General features: G+C 44.3%; 1 protein-coding gene across 11 annotated transcripts in view; it reads left to right on the forward strand.

Annotated features, from left to right (window-relative positions):
* Positions 1 to 20,563, forward strand: part of KIF16B (kinesin family member 16B) — a 266,440-nt gene that overhangs the window by 131,266 nt on the left and 114,611 nt on the right. For all 11 annotated transcript variants that reach the window (XM_084774700.1, XM_084774695.1, XM_084774698.1 and 8 more), the window contains exons 15-17: positions 511 to 648; positions 14,357 to 14,439; positions 15,671 to 15,759. In XM_084774700.1, the coding sequence (XP_084630826.1) occupies positions 511 to 648; positions 14,357 to 14,439; positions 15,671 to 15,759 (310 nt within the window). The remainder of the gene's footprint in view (positions 1 to 510; positions 649 to 14,356; positions 14,440 to 15,670; positions 15,760 to 20,563) is intronic.

Raw genomic sequence — 20,563 nt, forward strand, 5'->3', positions numbered from 1 at the left:
GGGTCATTTGACCCCTAGAGGGGTCATGGACTCAGAGGTTGAGAACTACTGTCGTAGGACCTCCTGCAGTCCATGTCATGCCATGCCTCTGTTTTCCATTTCCGGGAGGCACTATGTGTAAGACAGAGGGCTCATGGGCTGTAGACGACCCACATGCACTGTTTTTGTTCTTCTGTTTCTCTGTGGCTGGTGGGGTTTGTCAGTATTGAGCACTGGTTCTCAGTCAAAGAAGCTACCCAACTGCATCCTTTAGGAAGAGTAAGGTGTCATGGCAGAGCTCACTCTATTGCAGGCAGGTAGCCAGAGCCTTTGAGGTGACTGTCATGGATGCCTTTGTCTTTTCCACTTGGTGTTACAGACTCACAGATTAGAGTTTTCTCACTAAAAAAATGTTCACAGCCCTCTCATGGAAAAGAAAGGGCCTTAAAAATGGAAATAAAATAAATAGTTGGGAAATCATTGTAGCATATACTAGAGTGGACTAACTTCCTCCTTTGTTTTCTCTCCTAGTCCTTCATGGCCTTGACCTGGAGAGTGAGCACTGTGTCTTTGAGAATGCCGGGGGAACAGTGACTCTGATACCCCTGAGCGGGTCCCAGTGCTCTGTGAATGGTGTCCAGATTGGGGATGCCACACAGCTAAATCAAGGTACCTGGTTTTGCTTTTCAGATGGAGAAAGCAAGGTGGAATTGGGGAGTGTATGCATCTCACTGGTTAGGGACACAGTGTAAGGACGGTTTGCCTCATCCTGTTTCTCTCTCGCTGGAGGGCTACATTATAACTGTCTGTTGAATTAAACATGACATATTTGTGAGTATGTACAATTGTTATGAAAACTAACTATTAGAGGATTTTTAAAGTTAAGAATTACCTTTTACAAGTAAAAGTTTAATACAATGATTTTCTTTAATACTTTTATTTCCAATGTTTATACCCTTCTAATGAGTTATTACAGTTATATGTACAGGACTGGATATCATGTCTTTTCTGTTTGAAATAACTTCGGTATTCTTTTTTAAAAAGTATAAAAATAATGCAGAACTTAGTCACAGAACCATGTTAAAATAACTATTACATGTCAGCCTGCCTTTTTTCTCTGAACGTAAGTTGATAAGATTTTAAAGAGAAAAATTCTGGTCTCTTGTCTATGAACCTGTGATGAATTAAGCCACTTATCTCCTGGCCAGAAAACAAAAGAGGAGAGGGAGGTGGCACCCGTATCTATCTGAGGACCTCTCAGGAGACTCTGCCTCTTCAAGGTTTCAGCTGTCCCAAACTCAGGGGACAGCGCCTTTGACAAATGGCCTCTTTGGGATTCCGATTGTGAAAGTGTCCAGTATTCTCTGAGTACATTTCCTCCAACAGTAAGATTCTGCACATAGCTGCCGTACAGCTGTTCAGTTAGAAAACTGATGGTGAGCCTCAGACCCCAGTCACACCTGGCTGCCTGCTTCTCACATGTCCAGCATTGTGTGTGCGTGACCTTGCTGGCCACATTATGTGCGCATGACATTGCTGGCCACATCTCTAGTTCCTTTAATCTAGACTAGGCCCTTTGTCTTCCTTGGACGTTTAGGACATTGAGAAGAGTGCATTTCCTGACTTGTATGTAGGGTTTCTCTGATCTTTTTCATATTTAGACTAATATCATTTGCAGTTTTGTTCATTTGCAGGCAGTACTGGGTCAGCCTTTTGCAGACCAGGCAAGGCTTACACTCCCAGTATGATGCATTTCTGACAGCGCTGCATTTTCCTCCTATCCCACCCCAGATTTTCATCTGTCTGTCGCAGACGGTGCTCACTTTGGTTCCTTGGTAAAAGGTTAGGCTTTTTCTCTGTGAAGTCACTTCCCCTGGCTTTGGTTTTAGGTAAATGTGTTGAGAGCATATTTTGATTATCAATATTCCATCCTTTGCCACATCTTTTTAAAAAGACTTATTATTTATACAGTATTTTGCCCACATGTGTGCCTACATGCCAGAAGAGGGCACCAGATCTCACTATGAATGGTTGTGAGCTCCCATGTGGTTGCCGGGAATTGAGCTCAGGACCTTTGGAAGAACAGGCAATGCTCTTAACCTCTGAGCCATCTCTCCAGTCTAGTTTGTAATATCATGGTTCACTGTTTCAGAAACTATTTTTAAAACTCTTGCTGAATTATTATTCTCGGTTTCAAAAGGTGATTGTCTTTGCTGTGGAAAAGCTTGCTGGTCTTGTCATTTGTTCATCCAGTAGTTAAATGAACAGAGTCATATAGTTTGGCATTGTATTTAGTATTTGCTCTGTTTTGCCATCATTTATTTTGAATGTTCAAATTGTCTCAGGTTTGGCCAGTGTGAGCTCCGTCAAGGTGGCTTTTGTGTCTTTTGGTTTGACATTGTTTTGCGAGCATTTGCTTATTACCCTCTGAGGCAAGCTATTCTGAACTCACCTTGTACTGTCCTAGAGCTGCCCAATTCTTAAAAGAGCACCATCCAGCGTAGCCTCCGCCTAGAATGAAACATTTAGCTCTGGGTGATCCTTCTCTCCTTCATACTGCCCATGAAAGGAGGACTGCTGGGTTATTAAGCTTTCGGAAATGCTTTCGATAGCTGTAATTATGTCTCTAATTTGCTTGTGGATTGAGTAATACATGTCAATAGATGTCTCAAATGAAGTAATTTTATTCTATCATCTATCTATCTATCTATCTATCTATCTATCTATCTATCTATTATCTATTGTCTTCTCCAACCTAACTGGATGACTTTATTTAAAATACGCCTCTTTTGGGTAGTGATTCAGATTAAGAACTAAGCTTGATCTTTTTGTCTATCTCAGATGTGACTTTTCCAAAGAAAGCCGTAGAACTAACTGACGTTGAAGGCTAATTGCAGGGCTTGTCTTTCTCTGTGAGGCTCCCTTAATTCCTTTATTATCATGGTGTCATGATGTTCAGATCCGGTGGCCTTGAGTTCCTTTGCTGAGCCGTGGAGCTGCTTGAAGGCATTAGAGTACTGTGCACAGAGGGTAAATGCCATCAGCAAGTGTCAGGGCCGGGGACTGCTAGATGGCATCGAGATTAAGACGTTGCATGAGAGTAGCAAGATGACAACTTTTTTTTCATCCATCCTTTTTTTCTTTAGCATATATCCTATATATCCTATCTAAGGTAAAACAGCCTTTCATAATTAAGGATTAAAACCGTCTACTTTGGCTTGCTTGATGTCTAAAGATTATTATAATGAAAACTGGAACATGTTTTTAAGATACAAAGTGATATGATAAATTGGAGGTGTGTGAATATATGCAGTGAAAATAAAAAGAAGTAAATGGGACTGACACATTCCTCCTTCCAGATCATCGTCACTGCCAGAGAAGGAGGAGTCAGGGTTGAAAATCTGTATACAAGGATCATAGACTATCTCGATAAGGGTTTAATTTTTTAAAAATGCCTATAGTAAAGAGTAAAAAAAAAAATGGATTTCATTAAAAACACAGTAAGCGAAGAGCAGGATTAAATAAAACACTATTTTTATACTAAAAAAACTCTTTTGGCTTTTGCCTATAAAGCAGCTTTTTAAAGTCAGTTCCGTAGAGCACTTCTGCATGTCCTGCTTAGGTTATTTTTGCGAAGTCAGGTGCAGTGAATTAACTTTTGGCAACCAAGCCTCTTGGAGATGAATCGTGAGGTAGCCAGACAGCTGCTGTATTAGTGCAGAACACTGACAAAAGTTGTAGCAGACCATTCCTTGCCGTTCATTGTCAGCCATGCTTTCCCCCTCTGCAATCCTGCCCTGTATGTGCTGCTAAGTCCTCTTGGGCCTTATGAGCTAGGCATAGGTCCTATGCAGAGCCCTGGAGATCATCACGTGCCGGGCACGTCAGTCTCCCCTGTCTGTCCTAACTTCAGTCTCTGCTTTGCTGTGGTGATTTATTGGTACCATACTTCCTGGCCCATTGTTTCTTAGTCCTCAGAATTGGCCTATAAGCTCTCAATTGGATCTATGGAAAATATAACAGAGGAAACAGTTTTGTTAGCAGTCCCCTGCTTTAGAACAGAAGGGATCTAGGACAGAAAACGGTGTGTGTGACACACAGCTTCCTCCCTTATCACCGCCAGTCTCCAGCTTATTGCTGATATTTGGCATTCAGCTGTCTCTTCATTGGTAAATTACTTTCATTTGGAAATGTGCTAGGCTGTGCCATTAAAACAGCACAAGTAGTAATTAAAACTTCCTTATCTAAATCACTTGACACATGTGAATGCCAACTAATAGATTTGTCTAAATTTAGCAAGTTGTCCCTATTAGGGGCAAGGGTGGTTTTTTGTTTGTTTGTTTTTTCTTCATTTTCAGCTTGTGTCAGTAAACTGTCTTTTCTCAAATAGCATACCTCCCACATGTATACACACACACACACACACACACACACACACACACACACACACACACTAAATAATAGGAAAGGTTTTCATCTGTTAGCATTGTCATTAAAATGAAGAGCATTAGCTAGAACTGTGAGCTTGAATAGGATGGAATATTCCCTATGTATAATATAGTGCCTGGCATCAGACACCTTCCCTTTGTCTTCGTATATAAACATTGTCTTCTCTTAATGTGTACCCAGAACTCAGGCCCCCTGCTTCTCATGATCCCAGCTTAAGCCCATAAAATAAGTTGACGGAAAGAAGAAAGTAAATATGTGTCCATGGTGTCCTGTCCATAGCTCTTCTTGGTTGAGTCTGAACTCCGGAGTCCTCCTGACCCTAACCACCATATGTTTAATTAGAGATAGCACGATGGTCAAGCATGTTGTAATTCAGGAAATGCTTCAGCATTATCTTAAAACTTCTAGGAACTGCTCATTCTTATTTGAATTATTACTATTTTTTTTTGCTGTAATATATATTTTTAAAGCTGGTCGCTGTTAGCTGTAGTTAACTTCTACATTTGTATCAGTGGACACTTTGGTCTGTGAGATCCATTGAGCATTCATCTCTCATTTAGAAGTGCTACTGAAGCTGCATCTTGGCAGTTCACACTTAGGTGCATTTGAATGTGATGTGCTCTGGTGCCAAAATATATTTGCATCTATTCAAGCACCCTGAGAGAGGGAACAGCTGATTGTCTGCAGAGTGCAGCTGAGGGGCCTTTGATAAAATTTTCATCTGCTTGAGGGCCGCTGTGAGTTGCTCAGTGACAAATCAAAAGGGAATTTTAGTGGAACTGGAAAGGAAAATAGATCTTTGAGGGTTGAGCCACATCATCCAGCTAAAGCAGAGGACCTGTATGTGCTGCAAGGAGCGTAAGACACCTGTGTCTTTTCCCTGTGAGCTCCCCTAGACTGACCTAAGTACCCCACAGATGCTGTCCTCAAGCTATAGACCTGAAAATCAGACACATGTTTTATAGATGGACCAATTTAACAGATTTTTGCATGTCAAACCCTGAGCTATTTTTAAAGGAGAATGGTTTTTTAAGGTGTCCCAGACCAGTGACATCGGCATTACCTGGGAGCTTCCTAGGTAGATACACAGATTCCAACCCCTGTGCTCTACACGGTCCGGGAATGGGCCGAAGTCCAGGTCTTTATGTCAGGAAGTAGTTCTGGTGCACGCTTCTGCGTGAGAGCCACTAACTAGAGCTAGTCATGCAGACATCAGACTCTTGGCAACCGTGACTTCCATAGAAATATTAGTATTTGCCTGCGTCTACTCCTTCCTTTCCAGTTGGCCGGTCACACCTAATGCTTCGTCCCTGATCTTTCGACATCTTCAGCTTCACAGTGAGTCCTGCCATGGACTTCATCATGTGACCAGCTTAGAAGCTGCTGAGTTTTTGAATCCACAGGCGTCTGTCTGTCTTTACAGTTGGACAGTTTGCCACCACTATTGGTTTAAAAATATTTTCCCCTACTGCATATACTTCTCTTTCATTCTGGGTCTCTTATCACATAAAAATCAGATATTTTAGTTTCTCTCAACTCAGAGCATCAACAGCTCTGATTTGTTGTCTTTAGTTTGCATTTCCACTATGGCGGCCTCCTGCTGTTGGGCTCATCCTGCAACAAGGCTTTTGTTTGTCTTATTTGTTGTGATTCTTGGTGGCAACGATTGAATTTTCCTTTCATGTTTTATCGCTTGTTGAATTTTTAATTTTCTATTTGTTTTAAAGTCAAAATACTTGTCTAAACATGGTTCTGATTACTAACTCAAAGTCTTTATCAGTATTGTCGTTGTCTCAGCAGTAGCTTGCGTCACTTGCTGTTCCAGCTCATTGACATCTTCCTGGTTCGTCCTTTGTTAAGTCATAATGATGGTTCAAATCCAGAAACTTCTGAGCATTTTGTTAAAGGACAGTGAGTTTCTTTGCAACTCTGTGATGGGAAATGGTGATACGCTTTTGCTGCAGGGACGTCCCTTATTGTATTCAGGCCTCAGTGAGGAACATCTAAGCTGCAGAGGCTGTGGCGGAAGCACCAGCACAGGTTCAGTGTCAAAGCCTCTGCGTTGCTGTTGCACACAGCGGAGAGTCGGCTAGCACCTGCTAGCCTGGGCCCTGAGCAGGCTTCTGCTCCTTAGCTTATCTCTCAGGCTGAACATGCTACTAAGGCTTGGAAGTATATGTGCACATGTGGTGGTGAACCTTGTAATTCCTACTGTGTCCCAAATACTTCAGTTTTTCCTTTGATCTTCTTATTTTTCTCCTCGAGCTGGAAATTGGAGCTTTTCTGATTCCACTCTTTCCTCTGCATTGTGTACCTATACCTCTGTCCAGGGCAAAGGATTTAAGGAACACGGAGAGGGAAAATACGGCCATAGGAGCCTGCTCCACATCCTGGGTATAATATCTCAGAGCTTCTGCTGCATTTATTTGCCACCAGGGACCTCCTGCCTTCTTGTCTAGACTAAAGCAGAGGGCTTCTCCTGGAGTTACTTCATTCTAATAAGCATGCTGGACTTTCCTCCTAGTCGAGCCAAGAAAAAGAAAGTGGTTCATTATCAGTTTGGTTGCACTTAGACATCCAAGCTCTCTCCACTGTCCCCAGCAGTCTTTAAAAGAGTGACATGAAGGGCAGTATTCAATACTGTGAATGAAGCACTGCCGATGTTCATGACAGGCCTGTATTGTAAACACTTTTTTCAGTGTTTCCTTTGCATTGAAATCAACCAAGATGGCAGGGTGGTGGACACCTCGTTGACAGATCTTCAAACTTTCCCTGGTGCCTTGGTACCTTGAGCTGAGTCTGTCAGCAAAGAAGCAAGTTTTAAACTGTTGGCTCCCTATACTGCTGTTATGGCAGCCCATCCATCTGTTTTAGACACGTTGGTCCTTCTGAGGATACTTCAGCAGGCGTGGAGGACCTCATTGTCCCTGGCAAGGCATACTGTGATGTGCGGCACCGTTAGGGAAAGCAGCACCCTAAGCCAGACAAGCCTCGGTGAACCGCAGACAACCCGCAGTCATTCCCCCAGCGCCTGTTACGTTGCTCTTGAATTATTTCATGCCCAATCCACATTTTCCTTGGGAAGCACTGACCTGTCCCATACAGGAAGCACTCTGTTTTCCCCATGATGTTTTAAAAAGAAACCATTAGCCTGGCTCACCCGTGCACACATTGAGGATTTTATGGGGAGGGGTGGGCGCTAAATCTTGAGGATTTAAAAGCTCTGCACTCAGTTCATATACAGACCATCAAATAACCCTTGATGGGTATTTGACTGGGAACGTCAATAGCAAAGATTGAAAATCAATTTCCTTTCCTCTCCAGAGGCCCAGAATGGAAGCTTACAGATTTTAATTTTACTGTGAATAAGTGAGGGGTAAAGTGATTTATCTAATGCAGGAAGTTATAACTCTGTATTTACAATGTGAGCACTGATAAGTGACGTGTTAATGCCGGTGTGGTTTTTTGGTAAGGTCTCATACACATTGTTACAATCACAAACACCAGTGATCTGATGGCATACAGTGGTAGTGGCATCTGCTACAGTATCACATTGATGCCCAGGGCCAGTGTTTGTCATTCATGCCCGAGCCAATCAGTGCTACCCTCAGGTCCTGCCTGAATTCATTTAGAATCTGCTTAAAGTTGTCTGTCCCCTACAACTTCTAGCCTTTCCCATTTCACCTCCCAAAGACATTTCTGACATAGAATTACTGTAATTCCTGTGCCTTGAGTAATAGCTATTATTAAAGCAGTGTAAAGTCCTAGAACACACAACTTAATTTGCTCTTATGTATTGGTACATGATATTGAAGAATAGATTCTATCATGAACACCAAATGGTGCTAACATTGCAAATCATCTCCATATAAGATTCGTAAGCCATTTTAAATCACAGAAAATGTCTTATAAGCAGTTTATTTCGCCTGTAGCCAGGCAACAAAACGAGAATGTCCTGTCCTTCATTACTCAAGGTTCTTGTTGAGCGGCCTTTCAGGGCAGGGCCTGGAATTCTGCGCCTGGACTTTGTACATCACAACTCAAATGAAACCTCTTCCACTAAGTTAGGAGTGCAGCCGCTGTGCATGCTGGGTAGGGGGAGGTGTGGGGGTTCTTAAATAATTAAAATGTAACACTAAGAGCTCTGAAGCAGATCCTGCTTTTATTGTCTCAAGCCTCTCAGCTTCTGTTACCCTGGACATCACAATTGGGACCACATTGTCTTATGCATTTGTTTCAGTTATAACTCAGAACAGCATCTTGTATAAGTCAACTCTTAAATATTCATATGATAACATTTAATAGAAAAATAAGTTAATTTACTTATGCAGGAGCAGAATCAGAAACTCACATTAAGATGTTAGAAGGTGGGTGATTAAGTATTGTTGTATTAAGTATCCCTGTCCTCCCTAGAAATCACTAAAAATACACATATGCTTACTTTTTCAGCTTACCTGAAAGAGTAAAATAAGACACTCTCATATGAACCATCATTTGCATCTCTCATTCACAGAGACTTAAATGAAAGAAGTGTTCTACCTTTTTTAAACAAAACATTTTGTCTTCCTCTTTACAATGTCATTTTCCTCTCCATTCCCTTTTAAGACTGTCTGGGATTTGTCTGTCTTTGGATATTTAACAAGCTCTGAAGTAATCTCGGAGAAGCCATCATATATTTCAGGGAGGTTTAGACATGCTTTCAAAATTACAAATTAAGTGTATCACAGAAAGTCCATCTGCTGCGATTAATCACATTAACCTCAAGCAAGGAGCCACTGACAGTTAAAAAGAACTTAAGGTCGGGAAGGAACCTTAGGAATTTTCCAGTTGATGAGTAAATGAGAACACTGAATTCCAAAGAGGTTTGGCCATAACTCCTTGGTCTCACCCAGAGACACTGTGTGTGTCAGTGGTGTGTGCGGTGGGGGTGGGGAAGGTGGATATGGGTGTGGAGACTAGAGGCCAATGTCACATGTCTTCCTCAGTATCTTGCCCACCTTATTCTTTTGAGACAAGGTCTCTCACCTTCCTGCACAACCCCCCAGTGCTGGGGATACAGGTGTCCCACCATGCTTGGATTTTTACATGGGTGCTAGTGACCTAAGCTTAGGTCTCCTGCTGTACAGCGGCCATTTCACACGCTGACCCATAGTCTCGGCCCTCATTTGAAAACTGCATCACCACCAGTCTCCTTTGTCTGTCCATCCACCTATCAATCTACTCTTTCCTTTAGCTGCCTTATTGCTCTCTAAGTGTCGATGCCGCCCCTGACCAGCAGGAAAGACACCAACACCGGGAATTCTTCTTGCAGCAGTTTTTATTCAGGATCCTGGAGTGACCCCGGGAAAAGCTCCCACAGAACCTTTATAGTGTGCCTGTCCTATCAGAAACTGCCCCATCGCCACTCCTGGTTGGTGCATTCGGATCACACCACCTCATGCTATGTCTTGTTCAGGCATGCACATAAGGGGCTTGCTCACTGCGCATGCGCATACGGTTTACTCACTGCGCATGCACAAAAGGGGGCGTATTGCGCGGGGGAAGCAGCAGGGCACTGCTATCTGTGGCTCTCCACATCTAAGTATACTCACAAATTTCCTTTTAATAAATCAAAACTAACTATGGCATGGAGCCCGTTTCACCCTCTGTCTATAAACATGTTACAGGTGTGATCTGGGTTCAAAGGGGACCTCCTGTGCCCTGAAACCAAGAGCTGAACCCTGAAGAGAAAGGCGTTTTAAGGGGCAGTGCAGCTAGAGATCCAGAACAGACCTGAGACCCCAAAGCTCCTTAGCCTGTCAAGACCCTTCTTAGGTCATTTACTTTCCCAGGCGGGTCTTGCTGCACCCTGCCCTGAGCTCTGTTTCGGCACACATAGCTGTGGTTGGCCATGGAAGGTCCCAGACCACCTGTCACTGGGTTTCGTGTTAATCCTGATGCCTCTTTCTGCAGACTGACTTTCCTGCCACGGAGGTCTCTAAGGCACTGTTTGCCCTTGGTAGGTGCGCATACTTGCATCTCCTCTCGCCCAGCTCTTCTCTAGGTTTGACCCTCACCTACCCAGCTCTCCTTGAGACAGCAGCCGCTAGTAATTTCTAGTTCCCATTTCAGCCTCTCTAGAAACATTCTCCAGTAGTGATTGATTCCCCTCAGGTCCTGCTTTCTCCCTCTTTATTGTTAAGAGCTCAGTCTTTTATTTTCATTTCCGTAGCCTTCCATATATTGTTGTTAAAAGCCAGCTTTCCTCCAGGTCTCTCCTCCCCTTCCCTCCCCTCTTCTCTCCCTTCCCCTCCCCTCCCCTCTCCCTTCCCCTCCCCTCCCCTCTCCTCCCCTCCCCTCCCCTCCCCTCTCTTCTTTGGTTCCCTTTTCTTTACTTAAGTGGTGTTCTCACATTGGTGACTTCATTAAGTAAAGAAAACTCTTAGATAGTTTGGTGGTTTGAGTGAAAATGTACCCCATAGGCCCATAGGGAGTGGCACTATTAGGAGGCCCCAGGCTCGAGGCCCCTCCCTCTCTAGAGGACCTTCTCTGTGACCCCTGGTTCTCTTTTGGTTATTCTTCTGTCAGCTGCAACGATGCTGAACTAAGTCACATCTCCTCCTGCTGCGTACTCCTGTTCCACCACACTTCTGTAAGGCGGTGGTTTTCCTACCCCATCCTGAAGGACGGGGCCTTGCCCTCTCCTCTCAAGCCTTATCTTGTACAGTGATGTCCCTATTCCCTCTGCCACATCCACATGCCTGTCTGCCAGTCTCTTGCCATCTTCTCTCCTCTCTGTTCCTGTTGAGAGACAAAAGAAAAGTATATGATTACTCCTGGCTTTGGTGGAGGAGAAGGTTTATTGTAGAAATAAAGGAGAGCATAGCCAGAGGCAGGGGCATCTGAGAGTCCAGAATGAACTTGGCACTGAGCCTTGTGAGGAGGGAGTGGGAGGAAAGACCAGGAGACAAGAGGCCAAGAGGCCAAAAGGTAAAGGACAGGAAAGGTCTCACATTGCCAAAAAGGCTGGGTTATATAGGAAGAGCTTCTGGAGGAAGGGCAGCCTAGCCTCTGGGCTGGAGAGTTCAGGGTAGGAGGCAGGGTACCCAGGTTGGGACTGAGCAATGCTGGGGGATTCTGGAGGTCATACCTGCTTTGATATGTTAAGGACTCCTGAGTCAGCCCTTTGTCCTGGGTTTGAGACTTAAGCACGTGCTACAGAATCTTTATACTTGCTTCTCCCACTATTTTATTGATTAAAATTTTGATACTGGCTGTCAAATCTAGGGCCCAGTGCCTGCTAGCCAGGTCCTCTAACAATGAGCTGCCTCCAGCCATCAGAGCTTGTCCTAAGCAGTCCTGCCCTCAAGGACTTCTTCCTCAGCCTCCCCTTTCCTCCCTGCAGCTTGGTTCTTTTCCTTTGTGGGAAGCTTTTCATTCTTTTCCCCTTCCCTGTCTAGTGTTTATGCTCTGAAAGGCAAGATATACATTAGCTCTCTCCAGACCTGCATCCTCTGTGTTTACCTGATGAACAGCATACAGTAAGTGTTCACTAAGTGTTTGTTGGCTACACTAACTAACAGGGGTATCATGGCAGCATGGCATGTAGTTTTTGACGCGGTGTTTCTATAGTGAAAATGAACAGTAGAAGAAAGAAGAAGAGACAAGGGTTAGTGGAGCCCATTGAGTATGCCAGGAACTCGACACACATCTAAACGGAAATAATGAATTGTCATGGACAGTTTTACTTTGTTTCGTAACTCCAGAGAGGACTTTTTAAGTGTATATTTCATGCAAATACCATAGGTGGCTGGATTATTTTCAGTGACTTCATATGAGTTGAAATAATGTTTCTGAGATACTATTCTATTTTCCCATTAACATATTTTAGCAATTTTCAACTTGTTCAGCTAGGCATTTGATTAACAGAAGGAAAAAAGAGTTGGATTAGGTGTGATTAACACCTCAAATTTGATGGCCTTATTAATCTCCAATGTAGCTTAAGCATATTAAATATACGTATATCCTAATATGACTGCTTAGATACAGACTTTCTACAAAAGGCCCAGCTCTGAGTCTTAGTAGTGGACAGGGTGAAAAACACGTTTCTTCATTATAGCAATGATGCCTTCCCATGAGTGGCAGAGACCCACGCGTGAAAATATTTACTACTTTGTGAGTCTCCTAAAACTGTCTTCTCTTCATGTTGACTCCATTTCCTGTGAAATAATGCCTTCCACCTGAACCCAGCTCTTCAGTTTCCCCTGTGCCTTTGCTGAACCAGTCAGTAGTGAACTGGGTGGCCTTGGCGCTCCTCTGAGACATCTAAGACAATATACTGACTAGGAGGCAGCACAGGTGGGCCAGTGGTGTCCTTACTAAAGGTCCAGAGTATAGGACCCATTAGGTCCAAGCAAAGGCCACATGTAAGCAAGAGGCTGCTGTTTGTGATCAGCCCTCAGCAGCTCCTGAACTGGCACCAAGGGGCATTGAGGAGGGGTTGATACGGTCTCTCAACACACTGTACCTCCTGAGTTTTCAAGGGAGGTTAGGAAGATACTCAAATTTTGTGTGAAATCTTTTAAGTTTTTAATTATTGGCAATCAGTATTTTGGTTCTTGAAATTTTCTGTGGGAATCAGAAAAGTTATGGGTTGGCTTTTATCACTGTGCACTAGATTGTTTAACCTGGTCAACCGTTCTCCCAGCTCTCCAAATCCACATAGCAGGTGTCTGTTTTCGCTGTTGCTTCATACATCCTTTGTATGGACTGGACTTGAACTTCTAAGTTCTGAACATGGCTTCTTAGCTAGTGTACTGTCTGTGGGTCAAGCTTTCCCAGTGAAACCCATGGCGTTCCTCCTTCCTGCTGCCCAGCTGTCCAGTGAGGCCAGCTGTGGTCTTCCGTGCAGAAGTCCGCCTCCAGCTACTCCCGTCTCCACTTGATACTTTGATGCTGGACGGTCACACAATCATTGTTCTTGATGGCTGACTCTAGAGCATGAGTCTTGTCCTTTTGGGGACAAAGACTGAACACTGTGTTCTGACATAAGGTGACATAGATGCTGCGGCATGAACAAGACCATGGGCTGGCGAACCTGTGTGTAACATTGCTTCTTTTCAATGCCTTTGAGGTCAGGAAGCTCACTGCCCTCCATGGCCAGTGTGCTGCATCTGACAAGTCTGACTTTAGAAACTATTTCCTTATTTGAGCTGACCCACCTCCTGGGCTTGGTCATTCTTGGACATTGGTCTTGACTTCTTTGTCCACTGGGCACTGGGCACTGAAGGAGGACTCTTGCCCAGCCCCTTTCTTGAGTGCAGACATCTAAATTTTAACAGGGTTTGTTGTAGGAAGCAACATACTCCCTTAAGAATACACACACACACACACACACACACACACACACACACACACAGTGTGTGTGTACACATGCATGCATGCAAGCAGCTTCTTCCCCATCAGATTCCAGCAGGTTTTAGCAGTAGGAATTGTTCTCTGCCAGCTCCACTGTTTCCTCTGAAGCTGCTTTCCTTGAATGTCTGCTTCTGTGACCACTAATACACATTTCCTGTGTTTGAGATCACATATATCGCTTGATGTTACATCTCTTTAGAGACCTGGAGCATTCTTTTTTTTTTTTTCCTTCTAAACAATCACAAGTGTAATTATTTGCACATTATGTCTAAAAATCTCATAATAGGTAATAATGCTTAGATTCATCGCTTCTGCCCAGGTTGTTTTGAATATTGTGAAACCCAGCTGTAAAAACAAAAGCACCCTCAGGTTTAAAATTAGCTTCTGTAGATGGGCCTTGGAGACTGAAGCCGCTCACTCCTTATTGTTTTCCGTGTGCTGGAAGGAGAATTGCATGCTCTGCCCCTGTCCGTTGCCCACCACAGATGCCGCCTTGCCCTCCATCCATTGCTGCTCTTCTCCTGTGTTCCAGGTGCTGTGATACTCTTGGGAAGAACCAACATGTTCCGCTTCAACCATCCCAAGGAAGCCGCCAAGCTCAGGGAGAAGAGGAAGGTGAGGTGGGGCAGGGCTGTCCTCTGGGTCCTATCATTTTTCCTTCTGGGACTGAAGCCTCTTTGAAGGAAGTTCTGTAACCCACATCGGATTCAGGAGCTCACAGGAAGAAGCTGTTCCTTCTAGATCCTTCTAGTATGCACATCCCCAGAGGTGCTAGGCTTTACGTGGCATTAAGTGATCAGTGTCTACCAGAATCTGCCCAAGTGACATAGCACTGAAACACTCTTTATCTCCAGTCGAGCCCAGTAAATTGGGATTTTTCACCTTGGTGAGAGGCTCAGTGGGGACAGTTTAGGACCACAGGTTGGATGAGGACATTCAGAGGTCTCGCAGTGCTCGATCATGGAGGAAGTCTGAAGCCCTCGGAAAGAGAGGACCAGTGAGGGAAAAGGAAAGCAGTCTGCACCATGGCCACTCCTTAGACTTCTGAAGACAGTAAAAGCTGCAGCTTGTATTTTCACGATCTAGAAAGAAACTGTGCTCAACTTATGCTGATATTCTGCCATATTATCTGTACAGCAACTGTTACCACCCCAAATTACAGATAACTGAGTTAGAAATTAGGTGAAAGCAGACTCTCTGTAACCTACCTTGAGGGCAGCAGGTGGGCAGCCAGGGCCACAATCTGACCTGCAAGCCTGAGGCCTACGTTCTAACCACAGGTGACTGGCATCGTATGCCACTGCTTGCTGTAGGGTTGCCCAAGCGTGCCAGGACCTTTGATGGAAGATGAGAACAAAGCTGCTCCCCTCAGCCTAATCCAGGGATAATGACCTAGCCAGTAATGCCTGCTCATTCCTGCCCGGGGCCACCCGAGATAGTCCATTTTAGACAGGTTCTAGAGAGAGATGGGGGAACCTGTCTGCCTATGGCTTTCATTGGCCCCAGATAGACCAGTTCTTACCTCTTGGGCCTCTCCTCACCTATGCTTTTATCTGTCACTCAGTAAATGTGCATGTAGAGGGCGCTAGAGGTGGGATTTCCAACTTCTACACAGACTTGAGTGCAGTGTAGCTAGGAAGCTTTTGAGCTATGAAATGCCTGGTGACTTCCCACTGATACGTGTTCTCTGGTGTATAAGGGCACTATCCCTCATCTGCCAGATACTAAGCATCCACATGAGTGTGTGCATCTCATTGCCTGTCCCTAGCAGAAGGCACTGGATGCTGAACATTGGCCTTCTCATAGGCCCACTAAGGTAACCATTCTCCCTTGTGTCTGCTATCAGAGTGGCCTCCTGTCCTCCTTCAGCTTGTCTATGACCGACCTCTCAAAGTCCTGTGAGAACCTGTCCGCAGTCATGTTGTATAACCCTGGGTAAGTGAACAGCAACATCTCCTCCCAGTGATTAGTACTGTGGTGGTGCTTATGGTGCCAACTACATTATAGTCCCTTGATGGTAATAAAACGTGGGCAAGGGCACCTCCTCAGCCTATCAACCACAGTCATTTCCAAGTTCCTTTCCAGCCGATGCTGTATGTACATAATTGTACTTAGTTATAATCATGGTATAAATGGGATTATGTTCTCTGAATTTTTTTTTTTTTTTGCTTAACAACATAATAAGCATTAGCAAAGATGGTTACAAGCTTCATTACCATTTTCATAACTGTCTAATATTTTAAGTTGACACTTTGATTACCCAGTGCATGATCCCTTTGGCTTAAATGCTTTTATCTTGTTTTTATAAATTATGTGTAATAACAGAGGCAGCCTTGATCTCGGGACATCTTATAGCACAGAGAATTGTCTTCACTGCATTCTGACATCAGGAGATAGCTGAGGACACAAACGAGAGTGTCTTAAATGGGTTTAGCAGCTGGGTGACCTTGAGTTGTCAGCGGAAGTGCTCGGTGACTTCGTCACTGAGATGACAGCAATAGTAAGAACGCCTGGAAACAGAGCCAGGCGGAAGGACTTTGGGGATGCCTCAGTTTTGAACTTCTACTATTTCTTGTTTCCTACCAAAAGCATCTCACGTACAGTAGAGATGGATGAGGGAAATGAAGCGGGCAGGCATGTGTCCTGGAGCTGCCCTTTGTTTACTCTGTGGTAGGCATGGTGCCAAGTCACCTCTGTGCTCTCCGTTCTCAGAGTCACAGTAGGCTTGGTCTCCATGTAGGGACCTGGTACCTGTGCTTGTGAGTTAGAGCTGCGGTGGCATCCGGGTCAGGCTGACTCCTGAACATTGCTCTCACCTTATCAGCCTAATCCCACTCCAGTTGGGATCCCACTTCTGTCACCCTGGTCTCTGACTGCTCCTTGAGATGCAGCCAGTCTTCTCCATGGTGGACAGCAGATGCCTACAAGGAGCTGTTGCCTCATGGTCCCGGGAAGCACCTTAAGTCACATCTCCACTTCGTTCCCTGTGGAGACCAGCAGGACAAAGCCCAGATCCTGTGTTGCTTGAGCCGAAGAAAGAAGAAAGCCAGTTGGTGAGGCTCAGGGTCTCTGGACTCCTGGCAACCCAAACCGCTTATTTTGTGGTATCCAGATTTGTCTTTACCAGGCAGTCTTTCAAGTTTCGTGTTGTGTGGTTACTGAGAAAAGTTGTGCTCATTAAATAATTCTCTCTTGAAGTAAGCCAAAATTCAAACACCTCAGAACTACTCAATAGCTGGTCCTTCTGAAGGCATGCGAGCTCGTAGGTTCTTGGGAACTTGCAGTGGTTTTCTCAGCAGCTGGAAGAAGTCATTCATAGGCCTACATCATTTGTATAATATGCTGGTGCTCAGCATTGATATCAGCTTCAGGAGTGGGATCCCATCTGTTAAGTACTATTTGGAAAATAGTTTGGATTTGTTTCCCAGCGGAAGACGCAGTTAATCCTAGAATTCACTACCATCTTCCTCATCCTCTGTGTCATGTGCCCTTGAGTTTGCTAGCATTTGGACACTTAATGTGACCATTCATTATCTGTGAAAACAAAAAAGTAATCTCTGCACAGCTCTCTTTCTTTTATGTCTCTCTCTATACTATTGAGTTCTTTTTCATCCACAAAATGCAGATTATGTAGTCCTATTAAAAGTAATAATATATTTTGTTTGATTTGAAGTTCAATTTCCCCAATACTGAGAAAATGTCATCAAAGCATACCAGTTTACATCCTCAGAACTCTTTTTCATAAATAAATAAATATGTATATATACATATATTATGTATATATACATATGTATACAATGCTGTGTCTGTATGTACAACTGCACACCAGAAGAGGGCACCAGACCTCATTCTAGATGGTTGTAAACCACTATGTAGTTGCTGGGAATTGAACTCAGGACCTCTGGAAGAGTAGCCAGTGCTCTTAACCTCTGAGCCAGCTCTCCAGATCCTCGAAACTCTTCTTACTTCCCATGTGTAAAACTAAAATGTCACTTCAGTGACTCTCTGTGGTCTAAAAGCAAGAATTTAGCCAGAACTCGACTCGCTAAGCATTCCTACTATCAGTACATTTTGGCAGGGCACAGCCTGGCACATCCATCTCAGCACACCTGGGCACAGCCTGGCACGTCCATCTCAGCACACCTAGGCACAGCCTGGCACATCCATCTCAGCACACCTAGGCACAGCCTGGCATATCCATCTCAGCACACCTCGGCATGGCTCGGCACATCCATCTCAGCACACCTAGGCACAGCACAGCACGTCCATCTCAGCACATCCCTCTCCAACAGTGGTCCTCCACCTTGCTAGTGCTGCAACCCTTTAATACAGTTCCTCTTGTTGTCGTGACGCCCAGTCATAAAATCATCTCATTGCTACTTCATGACTGTAATTTTGCTACTGTGTGACTCATAATGGGAGTACCTGATATGTGACCCCTGAGGGGTCATGACCCACAGCTTGAGAACCACCGCTCTACAGGTTTTGTGACTTTCAGGATGAGACTATAATTTAGTCTGTCTGAAAAAGCTTATGCCTAAGGGGTTGTTTCTTCACTTTTCCAGGATGTGGTACTTGTTTTTCCTGCCGTCTGCTTCTTCAAGGCACCATGCAGACAACCCCATTCTGCAAGCTATCCCCAGCTTTCATCAGAATGAAATGTCCCTGTTCAGCACACATTGCTGCATTTCTATCGCCGTTATTTTATTATTCTTTGTAGAGATAGGCCATCCTTCAGCAAACTCTTTCTGAGAGCTTGTATTAACCAGACACATTTCTAGGACAGGAGCCTTTGGTATTGGCAATGCTGGTTTCCATGACGATTAGAGGAGAGAGTCAACCTCTAGATGGCTAAAGATGAGGAAGGTGAGGTGAAGTGGGTGCTTGTGGGGCACCGCGTGGTGAGTAGTCAGGCTGGACTTCCATAGTGGGAGACACTTGATCTAAGACGTGAGCGGAGTGAAGATGGCACTCAGAAAACACAAGTGGGGAAAGGGAACGTTTCAGACAAAGGGAAGGGAACTAAACTGCTTCAAAACCAGGAGTGTGATGTGGAATACAGAAAGAAGGGTGATGCAAGGTGAGGTGAGGTGTGGTCTGTGGCGGCCTGTGTGGGCCTGTGTGGGCCTGTGTGGGGCCTGTGTGGGCCTGTGTGGGCCTGTGTGGGCCTGTGTGGGGCCCTGCAGAGCCTGGTGCCTTCTGAGAGCACCTGAGAGCAAATATGAGAAGCCTTTGCCTGGAACAGTAACCTGAAGGGCACTTACTATAGAAAATGTAGCATGGAATCAGGACACTGTGGAGAAAGCTTTTTTAAAAGACCATAATAAAGACAATGGTGGGGTGGGTCTGGGCTTTAGCCACTGAGATCCAGAAAAGTAGAATCAAAGAACTAAGCAGTAAGGGAAGATTCTCAGGTTTCAGATATATATGTGGGGTAGATGTTGCACCTTTCTTGAAATGGACCAGGCAAGGAAGATGAGTGTCAGGAGGCAGGAGATAAGAATTCTGTTTATATAAGCATCTTTCTTGTTAGCTTGGAAGCTTTGTGAGGGCAAAGTTCCTGTCTTATTTTATTTCAAAGTGTTATACATATACCCTGGTTATTAATAATTTAGCAAAAAGCTTCAGATTGAAATTTTGGTAAGACATCTGACTCCTCTGGGGTTTTGTTTATTGGTTTGTTTGTTTGTTCTTTAATTAACTTCTCTGGGCGTGGACATTATTGGCACATGACATATTGTGCAAAGTGGTATAGGTACAATCCCAGAGAAAATGCAGTTAAATAATCTCAAGGTCATGTTCTGATCCTTAAGCAAAAAGTGGTATAAGGGGGGGAGTGCTTTATGATGAAATGGGAAAGTAAGCAGAGGGAATCCGGACACCCAGGGGAGAAGCAATGTGCTTTAGACTGAATCCCAGCTGGTGGCTTCTGTAGGCTTTTGACAGGAGCGTGACAGTTCCTCTTCACCTGGCTTCTGCAAACACACACATTCACACAATACTTGTTGGTACAAATTCAAGTAAAAGTATTTAACACTTCATCATACCTTCTTTCTCCCTGGCTCCCAGCCCCCTGCACTTGCTAACCACTGCAAAGAGTGATTACCCATGAATTAAAATATAATTGAAGAAAAATTGCCCACTCTGACTTATGGGAAGGCAGACACCTCATTATGAAATTGTTGGCTCTAGCAAGTGGGCAAAAGGAAGCATAATTAAAGCTATAGCCATGCTGTTTACACCATTTTTTTATGTTGCAGGTATAAATACTCTCAGCATAAATTAAGCTAGAAGAACATTGAAAGAAATATGTTTAGTACCTCGGCCCTCATTAAAGAGTTGTTTAATTCCGGATAATACACAGCTTGGACTCCGAGCATGCTCATTCCTCAGCTGGAAACTTCAGACTGCCTTGCTCCCTCCAAGCACTGGGTATTGCTAAGGTCTGGCTTGTGCTGATGCTCTTTGCCTAGAGCCTGCCAACACGGGCTTGTCATGTAAATGCATTTAGAATGAATGCAAGACAGCATGCGGTTCAGAGCAGAGGGCAGCTGTGTCTGCAGCTGTCTCTGGGGAGCTCTTGGGAAAGTGCTGATGTGACATGATGCACCTGGGAAGGGTTTTCTTTCTGGTGACACACTCCTTTTTGGTAGCCATGCTTTAATATGTTGTGTGGCGTAGAAACCAGAGGCCCGGTGGCTTCCAGTAGGAATCTAGATTAGGGTTGAGATCACCTACA

The sequence above is a fragment of the Acomys minous genome (genome assembly GCF_964271855.1).
Source record: "Acomys minous genome assembly, chromosome: 3".
NCBI lineage: Eukaryota > Metazoa > Chordata > Mammalia > Rodentia > Muridae > Acomys > Acomys minous.